Here is a 23,910-nt window from a genome sequence, read left to right on the forward strand (position 1 = left end):
AGCAGCTCTTTAAACCGGTTAGAAAAGAAGAGTCCTCTGCTGTCATCCCATTTCCCCTTTTTGGCAGCTTGACACCCTTTTGCTCCTGTGTGTGTGCATGTAATGTGTGCCTTCAGGTTGTGAGCTTCCCTCCCCGCTTTAACTCTTGTCTGGCTCTTTGCTATGGAATTCTGGGAGTTTTTTGCTTGCTTTTCTGTGGTGCTCCAAACAGAGGAGCTTTTGTGGGTTCCCTCCTGGAGGGAAGGAGGAGAAGGTCCTGGGCATCCCTGCCATCCCTGCCTCCTGCAGGCTGCAAGCACAGGAGCCCCGCTGGACATGACACCAGAGGCCCCCCGCAGAAGCAGCCAGACCCTCTCCCTCTTGCTCTCTGCCCTGGTCCCCTCTTCCTTGAGGGAAGGAGGAGCTCCATGGAGGTCCCTTCAAGCCGAAGGAAAGCAAGTTGCCAGGGAGGGGACTGGGCCAAGGGCAGAGCCCCGGCAGCCCTTGCAGCTCTTTAAACCGGTTAGAAAAGAAGAGTCCTCTGCTGTCATCCCATTTCCCCTTTTTGGCAGCTTGACACCCTTTTGCTCCTGTGTGTGTGCATGTAATGTGTGCCTTCAGGTTGTGAGATTCCCTCCCCGCTTTAACTCTTGTCTGGCTCTTTGCTATGGAATTCTGGGAGTTTTTTGCTTGCTTTTCTGTGGTGCTCCAAACAGAGGAGCTTTTGTGGGTTCCCTCCTGGAGAGAAGGAGGAGAAGGTCCTGGGCATCCCTGCCTCCTGCATTGTGACAGCACAGGAGCCCCACTGGACATGACACTAGAGACCCCCGGAGAAGCAGCCAGACCCTCTCCCTCTTGCTCTCTGCTCTGGTCTCTTCTTTCCCTCTCTTTCCCTGCTTTCCTCTTCTCTTCCTTGTCCCACCTTTCCTCCCTTTTTCCTCCCTTCCCTCCCTCCTTCTTTCCCCCCTCACACACACACACCTTCCCTCACTGCAGTCGCTCGCCTGCCTGCCTCCCTCCCTGCCTGTCATTCTTTCAGCCAATCAGAAGACGGAGGAATGAGGGAACGGATTTGAGAACGGATAAGAATACCGCACACACTTCTCTTGGAACGTTTTCATCACGTTTCAGCTCTCTGGGAACACATTCAGAACACATTCAAATCCGTTCCCTCCTGGAACACATTTGGAACACATTTAAGCGTTCTGAGAACCCGATTGGAACACATACGTGCGGTATACTCAAATGCGTTCCGTTCTCATCACGTGATCAGAACGTTCTCAGAACCCAGTGCGATAATTTCCTGTGTCTTAAAGGTGCTACAAGATCTCTCTATGTATTGTCCTAAAAAGTAATTTTCCTAGCTCTGGTCTAGGATGGATTGATTATGTCACAGTAAGTGTAATATTGGGTCCTCCTTTCAGCTATTTGCCACCATCAAAATTAAGTAATCAGCAGTGAATTCATGTTGTATGTTTTCCACTTTAGTTAACATACGAAACATTTATCAAACTTACTGCCTGCCTGCATTTAAATCTGTGTGTTTCTCTCCAACTCAAAGGTCCCTGGTTGCCTATTTCACCCTAACTTACAACACACCATTGTAAAACTTACCTTGGGATCTTCTTTTCTTAGCCAATCCCCCACCCATATGCAAATGCATGTTATATGGTAATCATTTAACACTTGCAATCACTATGCATTCTCTGGAATAACTTTTCATATAAACCCATTTTCAAAAGTTAAGATGAAGAACAGGGAAAGGATTCACCAAGTTTCTCCTGAAAATGGATTATTCAGGAAAGAAGATATATACATATCTGACAACTCACCCACACAGCCTCGCTCATCCTGCAGATACTGATAACCTTGATAACAAAGGCAGCGAAAAAAGCCAGGTGAATTTTCACAGAAACCATGATTGCCACACACTGTACTATTGAAGCATTCATCGATATCTGGGGGGGAAAGGAGACCCATTAGTGTCAGAAAGACATGATACAACTGCAAATTTAATAATTTAGTGAAAGCATCCATTTTTTTTGAAAGTCTTTAAAAAGGTTCCTCTGTGCATTTAAGCACACACCATAGAAAAACAAGCACATTCCAAACTCCCTTGTAATAAATGTTTTTCTATCAGGGATGGAGGATGTTGGGACTTCCAGATATTGTTTTACTACATCTCCCATCATCCTTCACCACTAGCAATGCTCAGTTGAGTTGATGGTGGCTGCAATCCAACAACATCTGGAAGGCCATACATTCCCCATCCTTATGTTAAATGGCCAACTGTAGTGGTCTAAGCGGCAGGTTCTACAGTTAAAATATTGTGATGCATACCTCAATCAATTATTATTCAGAAATACTATTCCATAGTTTTGGAGTCACTTTAACCTCTTTGTAATTTTGTTTAATGCTTCTAAAAATACTTTTTAGTTGAAAAAAAATTATTATGTGAAATGAAAAAAGGAGCCAAGAAACAGCATAGAGTATTACATTAAACAAAGAAACATGTTCAGAAATTCCAATACAATGTGTGGATAAGTGAAATAATTGCACAATTACTTAATATAAGCTCTGTATTACCAATGAGACTTGACCAATGCATGAGCTTTGAGTCAGATTAATACTCTCGAAGCCTTTAAAAAGGCAGTTAAGACAGATCTTTTCCGGAAGGCCTTCCCTGATTGATTTCAACAAGTACAGTGATTAGATACCCCTCTGTCTGTTTAGAGCCACTACTACTACCTGCCTGTTTTATGATTTTAATTTAGATTGGAATTTTAACCTAAAGCGTTTTAGACTGATTAATTCGTTGGTTTTGTAGGGAATGGGTTTTGTGATTTTATGACTTTGTACTTGTAATAGATAGTTGTTTTTTGTTTGGAACCCGCCTCAATCCAAAAGGGAGAGACAGGCTATACATTATTATTATTATTATTATTATTATTATTATTATTATTATTATCAAGAAAAATTAATCCTGCTGGCACAAAAAAGCAGAACAGATCCAATGAGCCAATGGGAGTTACCTACATTTTTGATTCAACAATAGATCCAATGGATGCAGGTCAATTTGTGTAAGCTATGGGTTATTTAAAGCAAGATTAGCTTTTTGTATACAAAAATGAATTCTGTTACCATACTCTGATAATTTATGAACCAAGGTACAGGAATTTCTGTTGGCCCATATGTTATAATTTATGGATTACAGTATTTAAACAAGATTAGGTTTGTGTGCTGTCACACTCTCAAAAGTTATGGATCAAGGTACAGAAATTTTCAGAAGAATTTCTATACATTGTCTTGTACATGAAATTAAAGGGTCACAAAACTATGGCTTTACTGCTTCCATAGAAACCAGTCTTTTCTTTTGCCTTGTCTTGTTCTTCAGATCTGTCTTTGTTTATTCTTCCCTATTGATATCCTAATTTTAATACTGTTGACAAGGAGGTGGCACTGACGTGGTTGTGGACACTAAAAGAGAGGACAGAATGACCTCATTCTTTTCTGAGAAAACTCAAAGGATTACATTGTGCAGATGCTCATCTGAGCAAATTATTGTCCTGTCTTGATGGCAAAATGTTCTCTTCCATCAACACTGCAGATTAAGAAATTTTATGAGGGATTTTGAGGAGGAGACTCAGTTAAAATGGTTGTTGAGTATAACAGCTAGGATGGGTTACTCCTCTTACATTCATCTCTCATTTTGTTCTAAACTTCAATGTGGATACCTTTTACATATATAATGAACTATAGATTCACAGAGGTTATAGCATTTGCATTTTATTTTTTAAAGCTTTATCATTTTAGATTTAAATGTCACAGATTTATAAGTGAGGTTACATTTGCTGCAGCTGTTCTGCTTAGTATGAAGGACAGTGGTGATGTAAATCCTCACTTATCTTGTTCTCATATTTTTATTCCTCACTTGGTGAGGCCAAAAGAAGATTTTATTTTCATATCTGTAACCATATTTGCAGTGAGAACTTTGAGCAAATTGTGAAAAAAAAAATTAAAACAAATATTACACTTGCTACTCCCTTGTTACATAGATTTTTAAAAAGTATAACCAGTGAATGGATTGTATATCTCTTTGGTAATAATCCTGTCCTTCCTAAGGATGTGTGCTGTGTATGCTGGTGCTCTGCTTACTAAAATGGTCTGAGACTTGTTCTCTACTGAGACTTCTTGTGCTAATTTCAAAGAAATTGTCCAAAACTCTCTTTCATTTCACTCTTTCATACAAGGTGAAATATCTGTTTGTGATGGTCAGTTTTTTTGGGGAAAGAAGAATTCATTGTCTTTTCATACATGTGTTGAAACTGAAAATTTTATGGTTGAGACTTTTTGTGTATTGCATAGGTTTTTCTCCCCAGATATGTATTTCATACCTTTATAATCTGTGTTCCTCAATTCAGATTTGTTTTGTTATGTTTCAGCAAAACAAGCATTTTTAGTCATTCATCACATGTTATTGTAATATACCACAACAGAATATAGGCTGTAACTTGAAACACACTTATCTGGGAGTAATTCCCACTAAAATAAGCATAGATATGCAAAGGTTGTGCCCCAAATTCCTACTCTTGTCATTTAACCCATCTTACCTTCGCAAGACAGGCCATCTCTAGAAATTGTAAACCCCTGCTCACAAATGCAATGGAAAGAGCCTTCTGTATTTAAACACTCCCCATGAGGTAAACAGAGATTGGATCCTGCACATTCGTTGATATCTATGAGTAGAGAAAGAGAGATCAAAGATGCATTTAAACTACATGTGTGCACACACATGACTAGTAGTGTCTAAAGACTGGCAGTGTAATTTACAGACCATACTAGTGAATAAAAATCAGTAGGTCTACTTCAGATGTTAAGCAGAAAATACAGATACTGAGGATAGAAATTTTACAAACATGTTTATTTGACTGTACTGAATGGAATGCTAGTGAAAAATTATAAGATGCAATATTATTCCCTTAATGGGTTGTATGTACGAGCCAGTGATGAAGGAGAGGATAAAAAGAAGAAAAGAAGAAAAAGGGGTAAGGAGGAATAAAAGGAGAGCCAGTGTGGTGTAGTGGTTTGAACGTTGGACTAAGACTCTAGAGACCAGGGTTCTAATTCCAGCTCAGCCATGGAAACCCACTGGGCAACCTTGGGCAAGTCACACTCTCTCATCCTCAGAGGATGGCAATGGCAAACCCCTTCTGAAGAAACCAGTCAAGAAAACCCCATGATAGGGTCACCTTAGGGTCACCATAAGTCAGAAACGACTTGAAGGCACAGAACAACATGCTAGTGGCTGTGTGGATACTGTTAAAAAAACAGCACATTAGATTGAAGCAATACTCATAAAGAGCTCTGAAGGTCCGTGGGCAATAGCTTGTTCAGAAGAAATAAAAGTACACTGACATTTTTGCAAGGATGCAAGTGGTATTCTTCACAATCATAGATATTTTATATTTCTGGAATGAAACTGCTGAATATGACTCTGAATGCCAGGGAGATGTCTGTTGTGTGCCTTCAAGTCATTTCTGACTTATGGCAACCCTAAGGTGACCCTATCATGGGGTTTTCTTGGCAGAATTTGTTCTGAGGGTGTTTACCTTTGTGTTCTTCTGAGGCTGAGAGAGTGTGACTTGCCCAGTAGGTTTCCATAGCTGAAAGGGGATTCAAACCCTAGTTTCTCAATTTCTTAGTCCAATAGTTTAACCACTTTACCATGCTGTCTCCTACTTTTCCTGCTACAATATTGAAATAACAGGGGGGGAAAACGTGTATTTGGAGTTTTTCCTAAAATGCAGTAATTAAAGAGAAATAAAAGTATGTTTTTTATTTTTCTTATCAAAACATTCCTATAGTCAGGCCATACCTTGACAACCCCTGGAAGTTGTTAGCTGGAAGCCATCTGGACAAGTGCACTCATAAGAACCTTTGGTATTAATGCAATTCCCTCCACGACAAACATCACTGTCTTCTTGGCATTCATTAATATCTGAAATGAACCCAGGACCAAAACAGGAAAGATTAAAGAGATCTTTTCTCAAAGACTTTCTAAAATATATTTTCTAAAAGACTAAAGAGATCTAAATGACGAAAGATCTTTTAGAAAAGATTAAATTAACAATACAAGTTGAGCATCCTTTACCCTGAAATGCTTGGAACCAGAAGTGTTTTGGATTTTAGAATATTTTCATACACATGAGATATTCTGAGGAAATGACCAAATCTAAATATAAAATTCATTTATGTTTTGCATGCACCTTATACACATAGCTGAAGGTAATTTTATATGTAATATTTTTGCATGAAACAAAGTTTGTTCATATTGAATAATCAGAAAGTGATGTCACTTTCAATCACCCATCAGAACAATTTTGGATTTTGGAGGTTTTGGAATTCCAGATAAGGGATACTCAGCCTGTAATTGGTCTAAAACGTCCTCTCTAGTAAGAATCAGAGATACAGAATAGAGTCAGGCAAGAGATAATATTTCCTTGGCTACTACAAAATGTGTGGGTTATTAATATGAAGTATCTACCATTGGTAGAGGCTAGGAATGTACTAAATCTTATAAATTGGGGGTAGAAATCAGAAACATAGCCATGCTAGTCTGGAATATCAATAGCAAAGGGATCTTGTAGGACCTTTGTGGCTGAGCAAAAGAAGTTGCAGCGTAAGCTTTTGTAGACTTGATCTATTACCTCAAATGCATGGACTGCATCTGCAGAAGTAGAATAAAGACTTTATCACAGGTGCCTGCTGTCCTGCCACAATCATGCTAGTTTAATAACAGAAGCATACCGGTTTTGCATCAATCTTTATTACATGTTCTCCACATTAACACTTTAGCCCTGCTTTGGTAATCCATGGCCATGCAATCTGATTTCTGCACTGCCACCATAATGCCACCTTCTGACCCGTGTGCCATGTCTTGTGGATGAATGCTCTTCCTTTGATTTTTTTAAAAAAAGTTTTTGTTTTCTTTGACATAATTCCACAATTTCCTGCCAAAATAGAAATGAGTCTCTCTCCTTGTAAGGAGAATACTGTCATTTCTTCTTGGGGGGGGGGGGAGAGAGAACCGGCTGCGTCCTTCTGTTCCTACCAAAAAAGAAATGAGTCTCTCTCCTCATAAGGAGAATACTATTATTTCATCTCTGGCAAAAGAGAAGGGAGAAGCTGGCTGAACCCCTCTGCACTCACCCAAAAAGAAGTTAGAGTAGCTGTTTGCAAAAAAAGACTGTAATTTCTTCTTTGCTGGGGTGGGGGATAGTGAAAAAATAATTAAAGAAGTAAAAAAAAATCTAGCCTGCTCTGGAATAGTGAGGGAGGAGGAAGGAGGGGGAGAGCAGGAGACATTGACACCATATGGACTGCCCAACACAAGAACTACTACACAAGTAACTTGTTGTACCTGAGGACTAGTGTTACAGCTGTGCATTTGGAAGTTTATTGATGGGTTTTCTGGTCAATTACAAGGTGCACTCTAACAATGCTTTGCAGGCAAAGTGACAAGACGGAGATGGCATGCAATAAGTATAGCCTAAGGTGCTATTTTTCAACTTCAATAGCAGTTTAAAAGCTGCATGTGATAAAAGTCTCAAGTCTACAAATGTTTATATACAATGTCTTTTGCTCAATTAGTCTCAAAGGTGCTACAAGATCCCTTTGCATATAAATTGGACAATGTAATAGTAAAATCTGTCTTATAGATGGGAATAGAATATATCTTGGGAAAGGAAAGAAAGTTAATGTATATACAGTATACAGTATATACAGTTACTATCATGTATAAATCTAGAAATGTTAGTAATCCCCCCCCCCAAAAAAAAACTGAGTCGACTTATCCATGGGTCAATGTAAATACTGTACTCTCACTCTTAAACAAAAAAAGCACCCATCCCCTGATGAAAGGCAAGAGTATAATCTCTCCTGGAATCACTGGCCCCCTTCTACTCTCTCATCCATCCAGCTTTTAGGTTGAACACAAACAGTTATGCCTCCTGGAATTTCTAAGTTCTTTGGTATTACATGTATTTTCCTTTCCTTTATCGTTTATGCTGGTGAGCATGTAATACATACCCAGTGGAAATTATCTGAAATTATTGCATTTTGGAATAAGGGGTTGGTTATTACTAAAAATGTAATATGGGTGGAGGTCCCTTGTGATCTTGCTGATTTGTTATTGGATTATTTAAAATAATAAGGAATGAAAAGAGTGCTACATATCTATTTTGTCTGCTAAACAGTACAGCATTATATATAAAAAAAATCTTAGCATAAAAGTATAGCAATATAAAAATTTGAGGTGTTAATTATAGTATGCTGGCAAATAAAATGCTTGACATTTATCCACAAGTTGAAATTCTGGAAAATGAGGCACATTTTCAATTAACACATTTATTTGGTATTTGGAATAAAAGTATTAGTCCTGAACTGATGAACTGGGCCAATAATTTTTCACAAACTATTGCACAATAAATTACTTTTTATTATTTATTTTAGAATGTATTGTCTGAACATTTTTTCATGTTGATAATTAGAAACACACACATGTACCTCAGATATGTCCAACAGAATTAGGAAATGTATCATTAGCAGAGTGTAAAACTGAGTTTGAACAGCATTTGATCAAATTCTTCTTGGAAAATGTTAATGGTAGAAATCACACTTTTACCTTCACAGTGGTCTCTTGTAGTTGACAATTGGTAGCCTTGGGGACAAATGCATCTATAAGAACCTGCTATGTTTCTGCACTGGCCATTTATGCAAAGTTGCTGCTCTTGGCATTCATCGACATCTGCAAATGAATAGTATATGTTTACCCTCTCCTTGTCTATTAACATACCATACCACCTTGAGTGCATCTAATCTTGCTTGATTTTGGAAGTTAATCAATTACTTCCCCAAGCGTATCTATGCTCATCATAAAATGGCTAAATTTCACTAGTTTGCACGCTGCTTCTTCTTCTTCTTCTTTTATTTATCTCTGAGGGCTTTTCAGACACTTCTAAGGGCGAGGTTTTGTTGTTGTTGTTGTTTGTGTTTTGGAAAAGCTACATGAAAGGATTTTTCCTTGGAAAGTGACCTTGGGCATTTTTTCTAAAAACTTCACCACACCAAGAAGCAGAAGAGCACAGCTATGGACATGTGTTGAAGCATATATATCCGCACCACAGCACATTTGCTTTTTTTGAAGGGGTAGGAGATGAAAGCTGCTAAGAAGAAAGTCAACCCATTTGAAATGTGGAAAGAAACTGTCATATCATGAGAAGACATGATTCCTTAGAAAAGACAACAATGCTTGGAAAGGTCACACTGCAGATGCATAGACTCAGTCAAGGAAACCATGGCCTTGAGACTACAAAACTTCCAGGGCTGTTGATGACAGATTGCCATGTGGAGTTGCACCTATATTGCAGAATTAATGCAGCTTGACATCGCTTTAACAGCTATGCCTCAATGATATGGAATTCTGGGATTTGTAGTTTTGTGAAATATTTAGCCTTCTCTATCACAGAGCTCTGGAGCCACAGCAAACTACAAGTCCCAGGACACCATAGGATGGAGCCATGACAGTCAAAATGCTGGCATGCTGCATTAGTTCTGTAGTGTGGCAACAGCTTGGGTGAGGAATAACAGGCTGCAAATACCCACAATTCATAGATAATCCTTTCCCTCCTGGCAAACATTACACATATTATTTAAAGAATAATGGTCTCATGCATACTCCCACCTTCACATTGAGCTCCTGCTGAGGAAAGCTGATAACCTTGGCTACAAAGACATCTGAAGGATCCCTCAAGATTTTCACACTGGCCATTTGTGCACAGACTGCTATACTGGCATTCATTTATATCTGTGAATACAGAGAATGTATTTAAACCACTGCTTGTTCCTTTCTGAAGTATCTCCCAACAAAGCTTTATTAACTCTCTTTTGGGAGCCTTTCCATTGACCCATTTATTTATTAAGCTATACTGATGTTCCATCTTTCCCCCAAAACAGGACCCAAAGTAGTTTACAAGTTAATTTAAAAGCAGAATCCAGTTAAAAGAAGGTATAATACAATGTTTAAAAACAATTAAATAAACATTATCAAAAACATTAATATGTAACAATGTTAAAAAAAATAGTTAAAGCATAATAATGAATAATGAAAAGACTTTATGCAAAGATGAGTTAACAATAAACAGTCTGGGTAAACAAACAAAGAAGAAGAAGAAGAAGAAGAAGAAGAAGAAGAAGAAGGCGGCAGAAATAAGGCCACTATAGTCTCATAAGGGAGAAAATTCCACAGCATAGTCTGTTTCCTGTGTCCTCACTAAATGTGTCTGTGAAGCTGGTAGAACTAAGAGAAAGACTTCCTCTGAAGATTTAAAAACTTGGGCAGGCTCATATTGGGAAATTCAGCATCTTCAACCTCTAGTGCTTCACTAGAGCTCTGATAGGTTGAAGATGCTGAATATATTTCTCCCATACTCTGAATCCTAGAATTCTATAAAATGGAACCTGGCCCTTTAAAACAGAATCATACCACTTTATATAGTGTGAAGGGATTCATAGTCTTTTATATAGTTTGGATCCAAATCTTTTAGTGTTCATTGTCTTATTTGTGCATCCCCACATCTGATTCTACTAGAAATGTTATGCTGGAAATGGGTCTGAAGGGGGGAAAAGCAGACCATTTGTGCCTGTGGGGTAGTGGCATGCACATCAGCCATAGGAATTTTAGAGGAAAGGCCAGTGGCAAAGACATAAAGTTGCACTTGATATAAAATTTCCACTGTGCAAAGCAAGATCTTTTATGGTTTTGCACTTGTGCAAAACTTTCGAAGGTTTTACAATCAGCAGTCCAGACATTTCAGTTATTATCTACAAAAACAAAGCTAGTAGAGGAGTCAGCTTTTATAAAGCAGGAATGTAAGTTGATAGGTGGGAGGGTGAACAGATAATGGAAATATGCCTGCTTAAAGTCATAGGAAATGCTGAGTAAGCCTTCCTGGATTTGCCAGCAGGAGCAGCACAATGAAAGACTTTATAAAGACATACCTATCTGCTTTGCCTGTCATTTTAAAATGTCCCTTCTCCTTTGAACATTGAAAGCAGACTCCTTAGGGTAACATGCCAAGAGTACAGAGCCAATATAAGCAAAATAAAATAAAATATGAAAAAATTCTAGCCCAGACACCAAAAAGCCAAACACTAGGATTCCAGACAACACAGGAAAATATCATTTCTTTTAGTTGGATTTCCCCCTCCAAGAAAAATTAACATCTTCAGAAAAATACTGCTTACCTTAAACTATTCAGTTATATACATTTTACAAAAACAATGTATACAGTATAATAGTTGAAGCCATTAAATTAGATTTTTTCCCCTCCCGCTTACAAGACAATAAACTACATTTTAACAACTATCTTATGTTGTCTTATGTAAGCAGACCAGTACAGCAGGGCCAAGCCCTGGGAATATAGTATTGTTTTTTTCCTCTGATGTATAATCCTAGGATTGAGCTATGTAAAGCCTGAAGGGAAATATGAGGTGCAGACAGGAATAGAAGGCTTTCATATGCTTCTTTCATAGTAGAAGAAATTATACACTGATTTCAGTTTAGCATTCTGATGTCAAAACTCTATGTTTTGTTTTTGTTTTTCACTAATGCCAAAAGCAGTCACCCCATGTCTATTCCTCCTTAACACAGTGAAGTATAGCAAAACAAATGAGTAACTTGATGAATGTAAAGTAGAACGGAGGCAGACAAATGTAGAACCCACTATGTCATGTCACATATTTTGCTGGGCTATGGCATCTTGTCGTGTTTGGCGGAGAGCCACACGTGTTTGGAGCCACACATACCTGTAAAATCTAGTCCCAAACTGAGGAGCAGTCACAATGTTCTTGCATGGTCCCTGTGGTTTCTTCCCAATCTATTATTCCTTGCTGCCTAGGGAATTCTAGTAGCTGTAGTACAACACATGTGCTTGTGCGCGCGCGCACACACACACAGCTACCTTTTCTAGATAGGTCACACTTTTCTATTACTGTATATATCAGACACCTAGTGTGTGTGTCACACATCAAGCAGGATATAATTGGATTATTCATTAAATAAAAATCAGTGGGATTTAAATCACAACTAACTTTTCACACTGACTTCAGTGGTACCTAGTCCATCCATTTCCTTCATCATTTCAATCACATCTTGAGGTCTTCAGGGAAGAAAATGTAAATGTAACAATAATTGGAACATAAAATATTTACAATAAAACATTTACCATGACATTGTCCATTCCAGCCTCTGAATCCATCTCTGCATGGGACACACTGGTAAGAACCCAGAGTATTAACACATTCTGCATCAGGACAAGTATGTGGAATTGAGCATTCATCAATATCTTTAAAAACAAAGTTAAGAAAAGATAAGCTTTCTGTAACTAAAAAGAAATAAATTAATCTTAATCAAAGACAGGAAAAACTAGTTACCAAAACTGAATTAACTGTAATTAATTCCTTCTTGCAATAAAGAAGGAACAACTAATTTTTTTGTTGTTAACAGCTCATGTATTGAGCTGTTCTCGACTCATGGCGACCTTGTTGATGAGACATCTGCAAGAGTACCTATCCCCAACTGCTCTTAGTTCCTGCAAAGTCATACCTGTCACTTCTTCAGTAGAGTCCATGCGTCCTTCCTCTCTTCCTACTTCCCTCCACCTTTCCCAGCAAGGGAGAAGGCACATTTCTGTGAAAAAAAATAATGCTGGGAAAGGTGGAGGGAGAAGAGTGCTGAGATCCTGTGGACAGCTGAAAAGACAAACAAATGTCTGAAGTATGACAGCCTCAGTTTTGTCATCTTGGCTCCCAAGGGGATTTCTGGCTTGATCTGCTCTCGGATCCATTTGTCTTTTCAGCTGCCCACAGGATACACAGAACTCTTCTCCAGCATCACGTCTCCAATGAATTGATTATCTTCCTATTTCCTTTCTTAACTATCCAGCTCTCACATCAATACATGGTAATAGGGAATGCAATGGCTTGTATGATTCTAATGTTTGTGCTCAGTTGTGTATCTTTGCATTTTAGGATGTTTTCTAGTTCTTTCATAGCTGCTCTCCCCATTCTTAATCTTCTTCTGATTTCCTGGCTGCAAACCACATTCCTATGTTTGATCCAAGGTATGATAACTCTTTACTATTTCTATTTCTTAATTGTCTAGGTTGAATTTAACTAAATTCTCCATAGTCATTATTTTTGTTTTCTTTATGATCAACAGTTCAACAGTTGAACAGTTATGCAGTTATGTTTATCTAAATTATATTATGATTACAACTTAATGAGGGATTTAATTCCTTTTGCAATGCAGCGATGTGAAAATATCTCTGCCTCAATTTTGCTCTGTCTCTACAAGTCCAACCTGCATTTTTACTTAACCTTGTTTCATACTGAGTCACAAGAAAAAAAAAATCTTCCTGCATTAACATTCATCTGCATTTTAATCTCTATTTTCTTACTATGTGAATTTATTTACTCAATCTTTGCATTTTTTTCTCATTGACTAAAGCACTGTGTGTATATTTTTCAACTGTGTTATTTTTTAGCTGTTTGCATTTCAAAATGTATTTATTTTTATGTGTACACTTTATCTCTCTGAAGTGTCCCATAAGAATTTTCAAGTTGCATATCCTCTCACATGGAGTTTCAAGTGGACTGAAATGATTATGTTTGTTGAGATTGTCAAAAATTTTCCCATCACTTTTGTAGCATAAGAGAGTTTCTACTCATTTTTATTATTTAGGTGTGTCTTGTACCATTTTAGTAATTTAAAATAAATATTTTAAAATATTTAATATGTGTGTATGTGCTATTAAGTTACCTAATGACTTAGGGGGTGTACAGATGAGAAGAAAGGGGCGGCCATTAGTGCCCTGGAGTGGCACGGCGATGTGTCTTGTGCGTCCCACCATCTGGACACGGCACACAAGGCATATCATCAGCATATGCAGCATGTGAACACGCACGTGCCAAAATGGTGCTGGGAGAGCACGGAGCATGGGGACACTCCGCTCTCTCAAGTCCTAATTTTGGCCCCAGGCTGCTGCAAAATGGCAGTCTGTACTGGGCCTTAGTTAAGAACAAATAGAAAATAAATGGAAAGAAAAGGCCAATATCATAATAGCATTTAGGATATACAAGGAAAGTTTTGTATTGTCACATAGTATACAGAGTAATGTAAGTCAGTAAATTAATAAATGTCTAATTTATTTAAACTGAAGTTTAGATATATTTTTGATTTATATTTACAGATTATCCTGATCATGTAACTGAAGGCCTTGATTACAAGTATATAGAAGTATGGCCCACTGGGCAAACAAATTTACAGCTGAAATTAAAATATAAACACTTAAAATTATCTTGAGCCAATCCATTTAAAATTTAGTATAGAAACAAAGGAGAATATTGAAATTTTATCTTTTAAGAGATCCTTAAAATTTAAGATTTAACAAACCTAGTAAAATACAGATTTGCTTTAAGTGATGTCTTATTGAGGATGGAGGAAGTTTGTTTTCTGTTACTCCAGGATACGGAGCAATGGATTCAAGTTACAGGAAAAAAAGATTCCATCCAAACATTAGGAAGAATTTCTTGATGGTAATTGCTATTTGACAGTGGAATATACTCTCTCATCATGTGGTGGAGATGTCTTCTTTGGAGGATTTTAAACAGAGGCTGGATGGCCATCTATTAGGTGTGCGTTGATTGTATATTCCAGAATGGCAGGGGGTTGGACTGGATGGTCCTTGTGGTCTCTTCCAACTATGATTCTATGTTTTAATAAACTAATTAAGTTACCTGGGAAAATTAAACAAATTTGATTATAAATTCTTACAAATCTATTCTTATGAATGCAAGCTTCCCCTTGTTTTGGTTTTCACTGTGTATCTGCAATAACAAAGTGAGTTTCTTGTGGCAAACAATGTACAGAAAATACATAAAAATTCTTATTATTCCATTACTGTTAAGTTGCTGTATCAAAACAGGTGACTATCTCTATCTGCTTTGCTAGTGCACACCTGAGCAGAAATGAAGAACAATTCACAAGTTCAGTTAGTCCTTATTATCTCTATCCAGCTTTCTATAGAAAGTATAATAATAATAATATAGTTTATTTGTAACCCGCTTTTCCAAAATTTTGATCAAAGCAGCGAACAATTATATATAAAAACATTCCAATAAAATCATTTAAAAACAGCATTAAAAACAACACAGTGATACTAACAACAAAAGGGCCAGATAGAAGGGGAAGTCGATATATACATTCCTGGGTCATCAATGAAGAGGGGTAAGGGAAAAAATGATTTTTCACGGTAGGAAGGCTTGGGAAAAGAAACACGTCTTCAGGTTCTTTTTAAAAAGAGCTAAAGATGTGGAGGAGCGGAGCTCATCTGGGAGACTATTCCAAGATTTGGGGTCCACGATAGAGAATGTCCTCTGTGAGGTCCTCACATAGCGTGTCGCTGGGACCTCCAACAATTTCATCCCTGTTGACCTGAGTGTGCGGGGCGGATAATATGGGGAGAGGCGGTCCTCCAAGTATCCTGGGCCCAATCCATTTAGGGCTTTATAGGTCATTACCAACACCTTGTATTGAGCCCGGAAGCGAATAGGTAGCCAATGAAGATCTTTCAAGATGGGTGTTATATGGTCAGACCTGGAACAACCAGCGACCAATCTCGCTGCCATATTCTGCACTAACTGTAGCTTCCGGGTTTGGTACAAGGGTTGCCCCATGTAGAGCACATTGCAGAAATCCAATCGAGAGGTTACCAGAGCATGTACTACAGTTTCAAGGTCCTTCCGGTCCAGGTAGGGACGCAGCTGGGGTATCAGCCGAAGTCATAAAATGACTTGACTAAGGGGCTGATTACACACTACATTTAATCTGCGCATCGTCTTCAATCCTACCTAAAGAATAGAGTTTATAATAGCACATCTAAGATGTGCAGAAAAATCTGGAGTCAAATTAAGACGGTAGTGTATGCTAGGCTCCTAAAAACAGCTAGGCTGATAAAAACATGTAAGCTTATAATGGGGCTCATGCCTGCCATGCGACGCTGTGTAGTGCTGTGTGGCATGTGGGCCCCATTACGTCTTCAGGGGCGTGTAGAGCTTATTTCCAGCGCAGCTTCCAGCATATTCTGGAAGCCGCATATGATGCGCCCGCGTATGATGCGGGTGCACTGTAATACATTCTGCATCCTGCAATTAATGCTTCAGACTGCATTTATCCAGTATTACATATGGTGGAGAATGAGAATTGGAAACAGTGATGAAATTATTCCGGCTGCAGCATGGGTTGTCAAGGGAGAAGAATACACTCAGGAGGAAAATATGGGTGATCACGTCACCTGTTCTTGCACAGAGGACAGTTTGCCACCCATAAGATATAACTCAAGAGTCGAGTTATGGACTAAAGATTGCACAATTCTCCTTAAGTACCTCATAGGTAAGGGATAGAATTAAGTGCATCATACACACACATTGTTCTTTTCTGGTTAAGTCAATTTCTTTTATAAGGTGCATTCTGTCTAATTCAATTTATTTGTGCCTCTGTTTCTTCCTCTCATTAAAAAAATCAACTGTAACAATTATAGGTAATTGTCACAATTGTACCACTTACTGGCAGAACATGTTATCCAACATCTTGAGGGCCATAAATTCCAAATACTGAACCCATTAGTTTATGAATGTCACAAATGCCAGTTCAGCACACATGATATAGATCCCTGTCTATAAATGGCATGGATAAGTAAAAGCTGCTGAAGTCATGTTAATTTCAGGCACATCAGTAATTCTTGCAGCAAAACATAAACTACTTGGGCTTGCACTTCAGAGTCTTAATTAGGCTTCTGTTCGCTGAAGCATGTACAAAAGGTATTTAAGAATGCAGGCACCCCATTGATACTTAATGTGTGCTGCAGAGAAACCCCTATTTAACAATGTAAAACACTACACCTGTGTAAAGATTTTGAAAGACAATATAGCTCAATGAAAGAGTGGGGTACATTTCTTCTGAACCGGAAGAAATGTACCCCATCCTATTTCCTTGGATAAATCTTTCCAAAGAGATTTCAAATAAAATTGGCTGTGGAAGAATGGTGAAGCAATTCTCTTACTCGCCTTCACACTGGCCTCTCCTGTTCATTCGGAATCCACTGTCACAATATTCACATCTGTATGAGCCAATAGTATTTACACAGAAGCCTTCTCCACAGGTATGAGGTCTGGCACATTCATCAACATCTAGAAATCAACATTTATCAATATCAAATCAATACAAACTCTAAAGTCTGGAAATAAGGTAGTTTTACAAAATCAGTATTTATAGAAAATTAATTCTTTGGACCACTCCCCCATTCCTACTCATAAGGGCAAGCTACATGCCTAAACAGCATAAGATATTAGTTAGAGTATATAGCTCTTAGCCACAACATCGCTATACTGTACAAACAATCTTTAATGCTTTGATATCTGCAGAAATTGCCATGGCTGAATTCATGAGCCTCCTTGCTTACAATCTCCAACTGCCATTTTGCCACTCACCTTCCAACTGAGATTCAGAGTGTGTGCTGTCCTATTACTGTATTTGTAGAAATTATTCTGACATATGGATGGAAAATGTGCTATCATATTGTACCTAGTCTTAGATTAATATTACACTTGAAGAAAATTAAATCACATGAATAAATAATTTTAGTGATTGTGAAAAATGACACCCTTTCTGAAATAGTGGTCAATTGTGGTTAAATACTTGCACTATATAACAGCTTGCATTTTGTACTAATCCAATGCTTCTATAAACCAGTGTAAGTGGCTACTATTGGCATCAATCAACTTTAAAATCATAATCATAACTTTTAGCCCTAAGTTTTAAGAGTCTGCACAGTAGTTACCAACACAGTCTGTTCCTTGTTCATTGGCCATAAACCCTGCCTGGCAAATGCACAGGAAGCTTCCTTCTGTATTTTCACAACGCCCAAGGGAGCAGAGATGTGGAGTCTGAGTACATTCATTAATATCTGTTAAAGAAATAAAACTGTATGAAGACCAAAAAAGCAATACTCTGTCATAACCATCACTTTACTCCATCTGAGAATCAGAAGACACTAAAATGAAAGACAGACACTGTGAGCATGTATTTGTTTCCTTAGTGGTGAGCAGTAAGGATTCAGTATAAAATTTTGATTAAAAAAGCATACATATTGGCTTACAGTTTCAAGTATTGAGTTTCCTTGGAGAAGAAATCAATGATATTTCTAAGTAGTGGCCTTTTATAGGGAACCTATACATAGTTTTTTGTGAGTTTTTCGGGCTATGTGGCCATGAGAAAAATAGCTAGGAAGATAGTTAAATCTAGACTCCTGGATGTGTGTCTGCGCAAGGAGCGATCGGAATGGGCGTGGCGATCGAGGAAGGTGCGTGTGCGTACATCAGCAAGGCTTGAGACACATTGGGAGGTAGTTGAGGAGGTAGTGTACTCACACGGTTGCGAAACACAGTATATACACACCCAACTCCTTTCCAGGCAAGCATTCTCTGAAGATGCCAGCCACAGATGCTGGCAAAACGTCAAGAAGAAACTCTTCTAGAACATGGCCACATAGCCCGAAAAACCCTAAAAAAACCTACGGATGCTGGGCATGAAAGTCTTCAACTTCACATTGGCACCTATACATTTATGCATAGGGACATTGAACATTAAAGAAAATCTGATTCTGGTTCCTTTTGGAAATCAGGTTAAGTGACAGTGCTCCTTCATTTATTATTCACAGAGTTTTACTGTACCCAGTAAAGCTGAGCTTTTGTTTTGTTTCTTGCAAATGCCTTCATGCATTCTAACTACTGCACTGGTAGACAGAACAGATAGATTACTTGAAACCAGTTTGCCTCGGCTTTGTCTGAACCGGGCTGGATACTTTGGAGGCAGTTAGGAGTATCCTGGCCTTGCAGCTCCACTAGCCTCCTTCTATTACCTGGCCCTCCATTTCCACATCAGGGCAGCTGTCTGCATGGGTGTCCTGCTGAGCCACCTGGTACATGTGTCACCACTGTGAGTCACTAGTTCCTGTGTTCAGAAGAAGGTGCTCAGTGACTATCACATGGCCTGACATCTCATTCTGACTTCAGAATGAGTGACTGGCGACATGCACTGGCCAGATCAGTGGGAGCACCTATGCAGAAACTAGCCCCATTGTGGAAAGGAGGGCTCCTGATCTTCCCAGAAAATCTGAAATAAGAGGTGTTTTTAAAATTCATTTTAAGAATATTATACATCGTCCAAACTACCGGCACCAGAACTAGGAGTAGGGTCATGCGTTGTCCGAAAAGGATGCTGTTAGAATGAGGAAGAAATGGGTTAATGTATATTATTGTTTTAAGATTATATTTTAATCAGAATTGAGAGATAACAAGTAAATGAGTCACTCATATCTACTATAATCAGTTTTTTACAGATGCTTACACATCTTCGGGTATTTTAGAGAGTGATCAGTTTATCAACAGGAAAGCAGGAATGGAAAATGGATCATACCAGAACATTTGGTTTGTTGATCATTAAGCTTGTATCCATCATAGCAGAAGCAAGTGTATCCCACAGGCAAGTTAACACAATGGCCTGCTCCACAGATATCTGGGTTCACAGTGCATTCGTTGATTTCTAAATAAAAAAGATGCACATACTTACAGCAAACTACTTAACATGTTTTAGTAACCCCACTATTATCAGGTTTTTTTTTAAAAGAGAAAACTCTTCAATCTGCTTGCATATCAGTCCAGTGGCTCTACAAATGATTGCTGCTGAGAAGTTAGTTGAATGCAGTGTTTCAACACCAGAAAGCACATCCAGAAAGATTTCCTAAAAGGGCCTTCCTTCCCTTTTGTCCTATTTACACATAAACATAATGTCGCCACACATCACATTGTAAAATACACTGTGTCTATTAAAGCTCTTCAGAATGTCTGCTTATACCATTTTCTTCTGGCAGTGTTTGACATGCTCATCATGCTACTGGAATTGCCAAAGAGAACTGACAATTCACACCATGATATCTGCCATTGCATGACATCCTTTCTATCATTTGTGGGTTGGATTTTTTTTTTTTTACTTAGATGTCTTATGCTTAAAACATCTAAGTAGCACACACCAAATTACTTCCTTCTGGTCTAGGATACTCAGCTGGCATAGATAGTATTTTCCAGCTTATAGTACAGTTTTTTAATCTCCCATTTTCATATGGGAGCAGTACTTCTAAATTGGGCCTCAATCGTGTGACTCATTTATTGAAGCCTATGTGCAGCAACAGCCTCTGTTCCAAGAAGCATGGGTGGCTCTCTCTGCAATAACAGGGTAAAACTCTCACCAAGGGATTGGATCTTGGATTTAATTCACACAGCCCAACTTGAAACAGAATACTCCCATGGAAAGGGCATGGAAGGGGAGGGCTGGAATGGGCTGAAGATATACTCTAAAGAGCTCTTCCACTGTTCTTTATTTTAATTATGCACAGACCTTTCACTAGGGTTTGCACCAGCACTCAGCATGTTGGGGCTAATACAGGGGCCCATCTTTTGCTTAGTTTCCTTTTAAATAAATAAATAAATAAATGGATGAATGTTCTTACATATGTTCAGGTCCATTCATTCTTTATTTTAAACCACATCATAAACAGGGCTTTGTGCCCAGTGCACACAATAAAATTAAGTAAATCAACTGTACTAACTGTAGCATATAAAAACTCGAAGATTTTAGCAAAGAAAAATATTTTAAAAACAGGATGTTGTTTTTTTGTCAACATGCTGTCCAATGCTTACTGATAATGCCAAGATGCCCATCCATTATTTGCACTACAGCATTTTGGCACATTACCAAGGGCATAGATAGTTCTACAATTTGAATTTTCTGTACACTGTCTGCTTCTTAAAATTTTCTTTTGGAACTTATCTAGTATGGGAAGTTGTTTCATCTCAAAATGTTCTGTCCTCGCTGATGAAAGCTGACAGCTGAAGGGTACTGACTTATATCTCCAATTACATATTTCACTAACACAAACTCTTATGGAATATCCAGAAGTCATTATTTCTACTGCCCTTTTATTGACATATCAAATATTTTGCATTATTTCTTTCATTTATCTTAAAAATAGTTCTATGAAATCAATTGTTTGCTTAAAGACAAACAAGTCCATGCTGTATATTATACCATCAAAAAACATTACTTTGGTGGGAACATGGGACAAGGCTCTTTTTGAACTATGAAATTCCTTTTCAAGAGAGATTTTTTAATATATGCTCCTTTGGAGAAAATCTAATTATTATTATTAATAATAATAATAATAATAATAATAATAATAATAGAGTTTATTTATATTTCCTGCCTCTCCAAAGATCGAGGCAGGATTATAACATTATATTTAGAAATATAAATAGATAAAAGCAGATTGCTAAGAGTGCCAGCTAAAGTGTAGCCTATAAATGGTATGTACATTTTAAACAACTGTTTATTAACCATAAATGTAATACTGACTGATGTTGTTAAGATTCCACGAATACATAACTTTTAAATATACAGAGATAAAAATGGAATTTAGACACTGAAAAATATGTTGGAATATATCAGTAAGTTTTTTCCAAACTACACAGCTGGTAATACTTAATTAAGAAAACCCTTTTGCAAAGATAAATTGATGTCAGAGAATGCAAGGAAGTTCCAGAGCCAAGAGAATATAGAAATAACATCACCCATGTTGCAATTCTTTGATCTATTGAAAAGGGTGGATCAGAACTTTTTTCACAGATACTCAGGAGGAGAGCCATTAATACGTTGCTATGTTACAGACACATGAGAAAGAATAGCTCCCAATTGCGTGCCAGTCATAAGAAACAAGTGTTTCAAGCTAATTCTGAAAGAGTGGAAAGCTTGATATATATATATATATATCTCGTTTTGTGACTGTTAAATATAGAGCTCAACCGGACTGTAAATCATTTACCATATATTTCTTAAAAACTCTCAGATGAAAGACAAAGAGAAATGGAGAAATACTACCAACAGTAATATAAGCTATAAGCAACACAGAGACATTATTGTCAGCACAACATCTATGCAGTAATAAAGGTTTAAATCATTTGCTAATCCTAATTCAAAACAGACACACTGAATCAAAGTTTGAATTGGAAATCAACACATATGTACATCTTGGCTGGAATTCTACTCGAGACTAACATCTTTGTAAGTGGACTTACGTTTGCAGGAATTAAAATTGGGCAGTCTTGTAACATCTGTATCCAGCAAAGGGCTGTTATTACTACATAAGGGAATGGGCAAAATGACCAATGTGCACTGGTACCAATGAGCATCAAGACACCTACTAGGGAGTGCTGATGTGCATCAGTAGAACCCAATGCACATCAGAGCACTATGACTGGTGTCCTGTTATTTATTTATTTAATCTATATGCTGCCTTTCTCCCAGAAAGACCCAAGGCGGCTCACAGGTATGCACCTTCACAATTCACTAACAAGGCTTCATAGCACCTGTGTTACATAAAGTTATGTAATGTAGTTATGTAATGTGACCATGACAGAGGATTCTTGTTTTCATTGATTCAATGGTCTATTCCAGTTGAGTGCAGCAACTGGACATAAATCATGATTACAAAAAGAAGATATAAAAATATATGCATGTATTATGAAAAAGTAATTCTAATTAAGTAATTTAAGACAAGGTTTCCCACGACATTCTTGCAAACAAGCTTGTAAAATGTGGGCTAGACAAAATAACTGTTACATGGATTTGTAATTGGTTGACCGGCTGAACCCAAAGGGTGCTCAACAATGGCTCCTTTTCATCCTGGAGAGAAGTGACCAGTGGGGTCCCACAGGGCTCTGTCCTGGGGCCAGTGTTATTCAACATCTTTATCAATGACCTGGATGACAGAATTGGGAGCATACTTATCAGATTTGCAGATGACACCAAATTAGGAGGAATAGCTAATACTCCAGAGGACAGGATCAAAATTCAAAATGACCTGAATAGATTTGAAAGCTGGGCTAAAGCTAACAAAATGAAATTCAACATGGAGAAATGTAAGGTACTGCACTTAGGGCAGAAAAATAAATTGCACAGATATAGGATGGGGGACACCTGGCTGAATGAGACTACATGTGAAAGGGATCTTGGAGTCCAAGAAGAGCACAAGTTGAAAATGAGTCAACAGTGCGATGCGGCAGCTAAAAAGGCCAATACAATTTTAGGCTGCATCAATAAATGTATAGTGTCCAGATCAAGAGAAGTAATAGTGCCATCTATTCTGCTCTGGTCAGGCCCCACCTGGAATATTGTGTCCAGTTCTGGGCACCACAAGTCAAAAAGGATTTTGAGAAACTGGAGTGTGTCCAAAGGAGGGTGACTAAATTGGTGAAGGGTCTGGAAACCATGCCCTATGAGGAACGACTTAGGGAGCTGGGGATGTTTAGCCTGGAGAAAAGGAGATTAAGAGGTGATATGATAGCCCTGTTTAAATATTTGAAGGGATGTCATATTGAGGAGGGAGCAAGCTTGTTTTCTGCTGCTCCAGAGAACAGGACCAGGAACAATGGATCCAAGCTGCAGGAAAAGAGATTCCACCTCAACATTAGGAGGAACTTCCTGACAGTATGGGCTGTTCGACAGTGGAACAAACTCCCTCGGAGTGTAGTGGAGTCTCCTTCTTTGGAGGTCTTTAAGCAGAGGCTGGATGGCCATCTGTTGGGGATGCTTTGATTTGGATTTCCTGCATGGCAGGGGTTGGACTGGATGGCCCTTGTGGTCTCTTCCAACTCTATGATTCTATGAAGATTCTATTAATATAAAGGTGTTCTAAGACTTTG

General features: G+C 38.1%; 1 protein-coding gene across 1 annotated transcript in view; it reads right to left on the reverse strand.

Moving 5' to 3' along the window:
• Positions 1-23,910, reverse strand: part of LTBP1 (latent transforming growth factor beta binding protein 1) — a 198,152-nt gene that overhangs the window by 51,254 nt on the left and 122,988 nt on the right. Inside the window, 9 exon segments of the mRNA XM_042461184.1 lie at positions 1,812-1,937; positions 4,590-4,715; positions 5,855-5,977; positions 8,663-8,785; positions 9,722-9,844; positions 12,264-12,383; positions 17,164-17,286; positions 17,937-18,062; positions 19,574-19,699. Coding sequence (XP_042317118.1) covers positions 1,812-1,937; positions 4,590-4,715; positions 5,855-5,977; positions 8,663-8,785; positions 9,722-9,844; positions 12,264-12,383; positions 17,164-17,286; positions 17,937-18,062; positions 19,574-19,699 — 1,116 coding nt within the window.

The sequence above is a fragment of the Sceloporus undulatus genome, chromosome 1 (assembly GCF_019175285.1).
Source record: "Sceloporus undulatus isolate JIND9_A2432 ecotype Alabama chromosome 1, SceUnd_v1.1, whole genome shotgun sequence".
Classification (NCBI taxonomy): Eukaryota; Metazoa; Chordata; class Lepidosauria; order Squamata; family Phrynosomatidae; genus Sceloporus; species Sceloporus undulatus.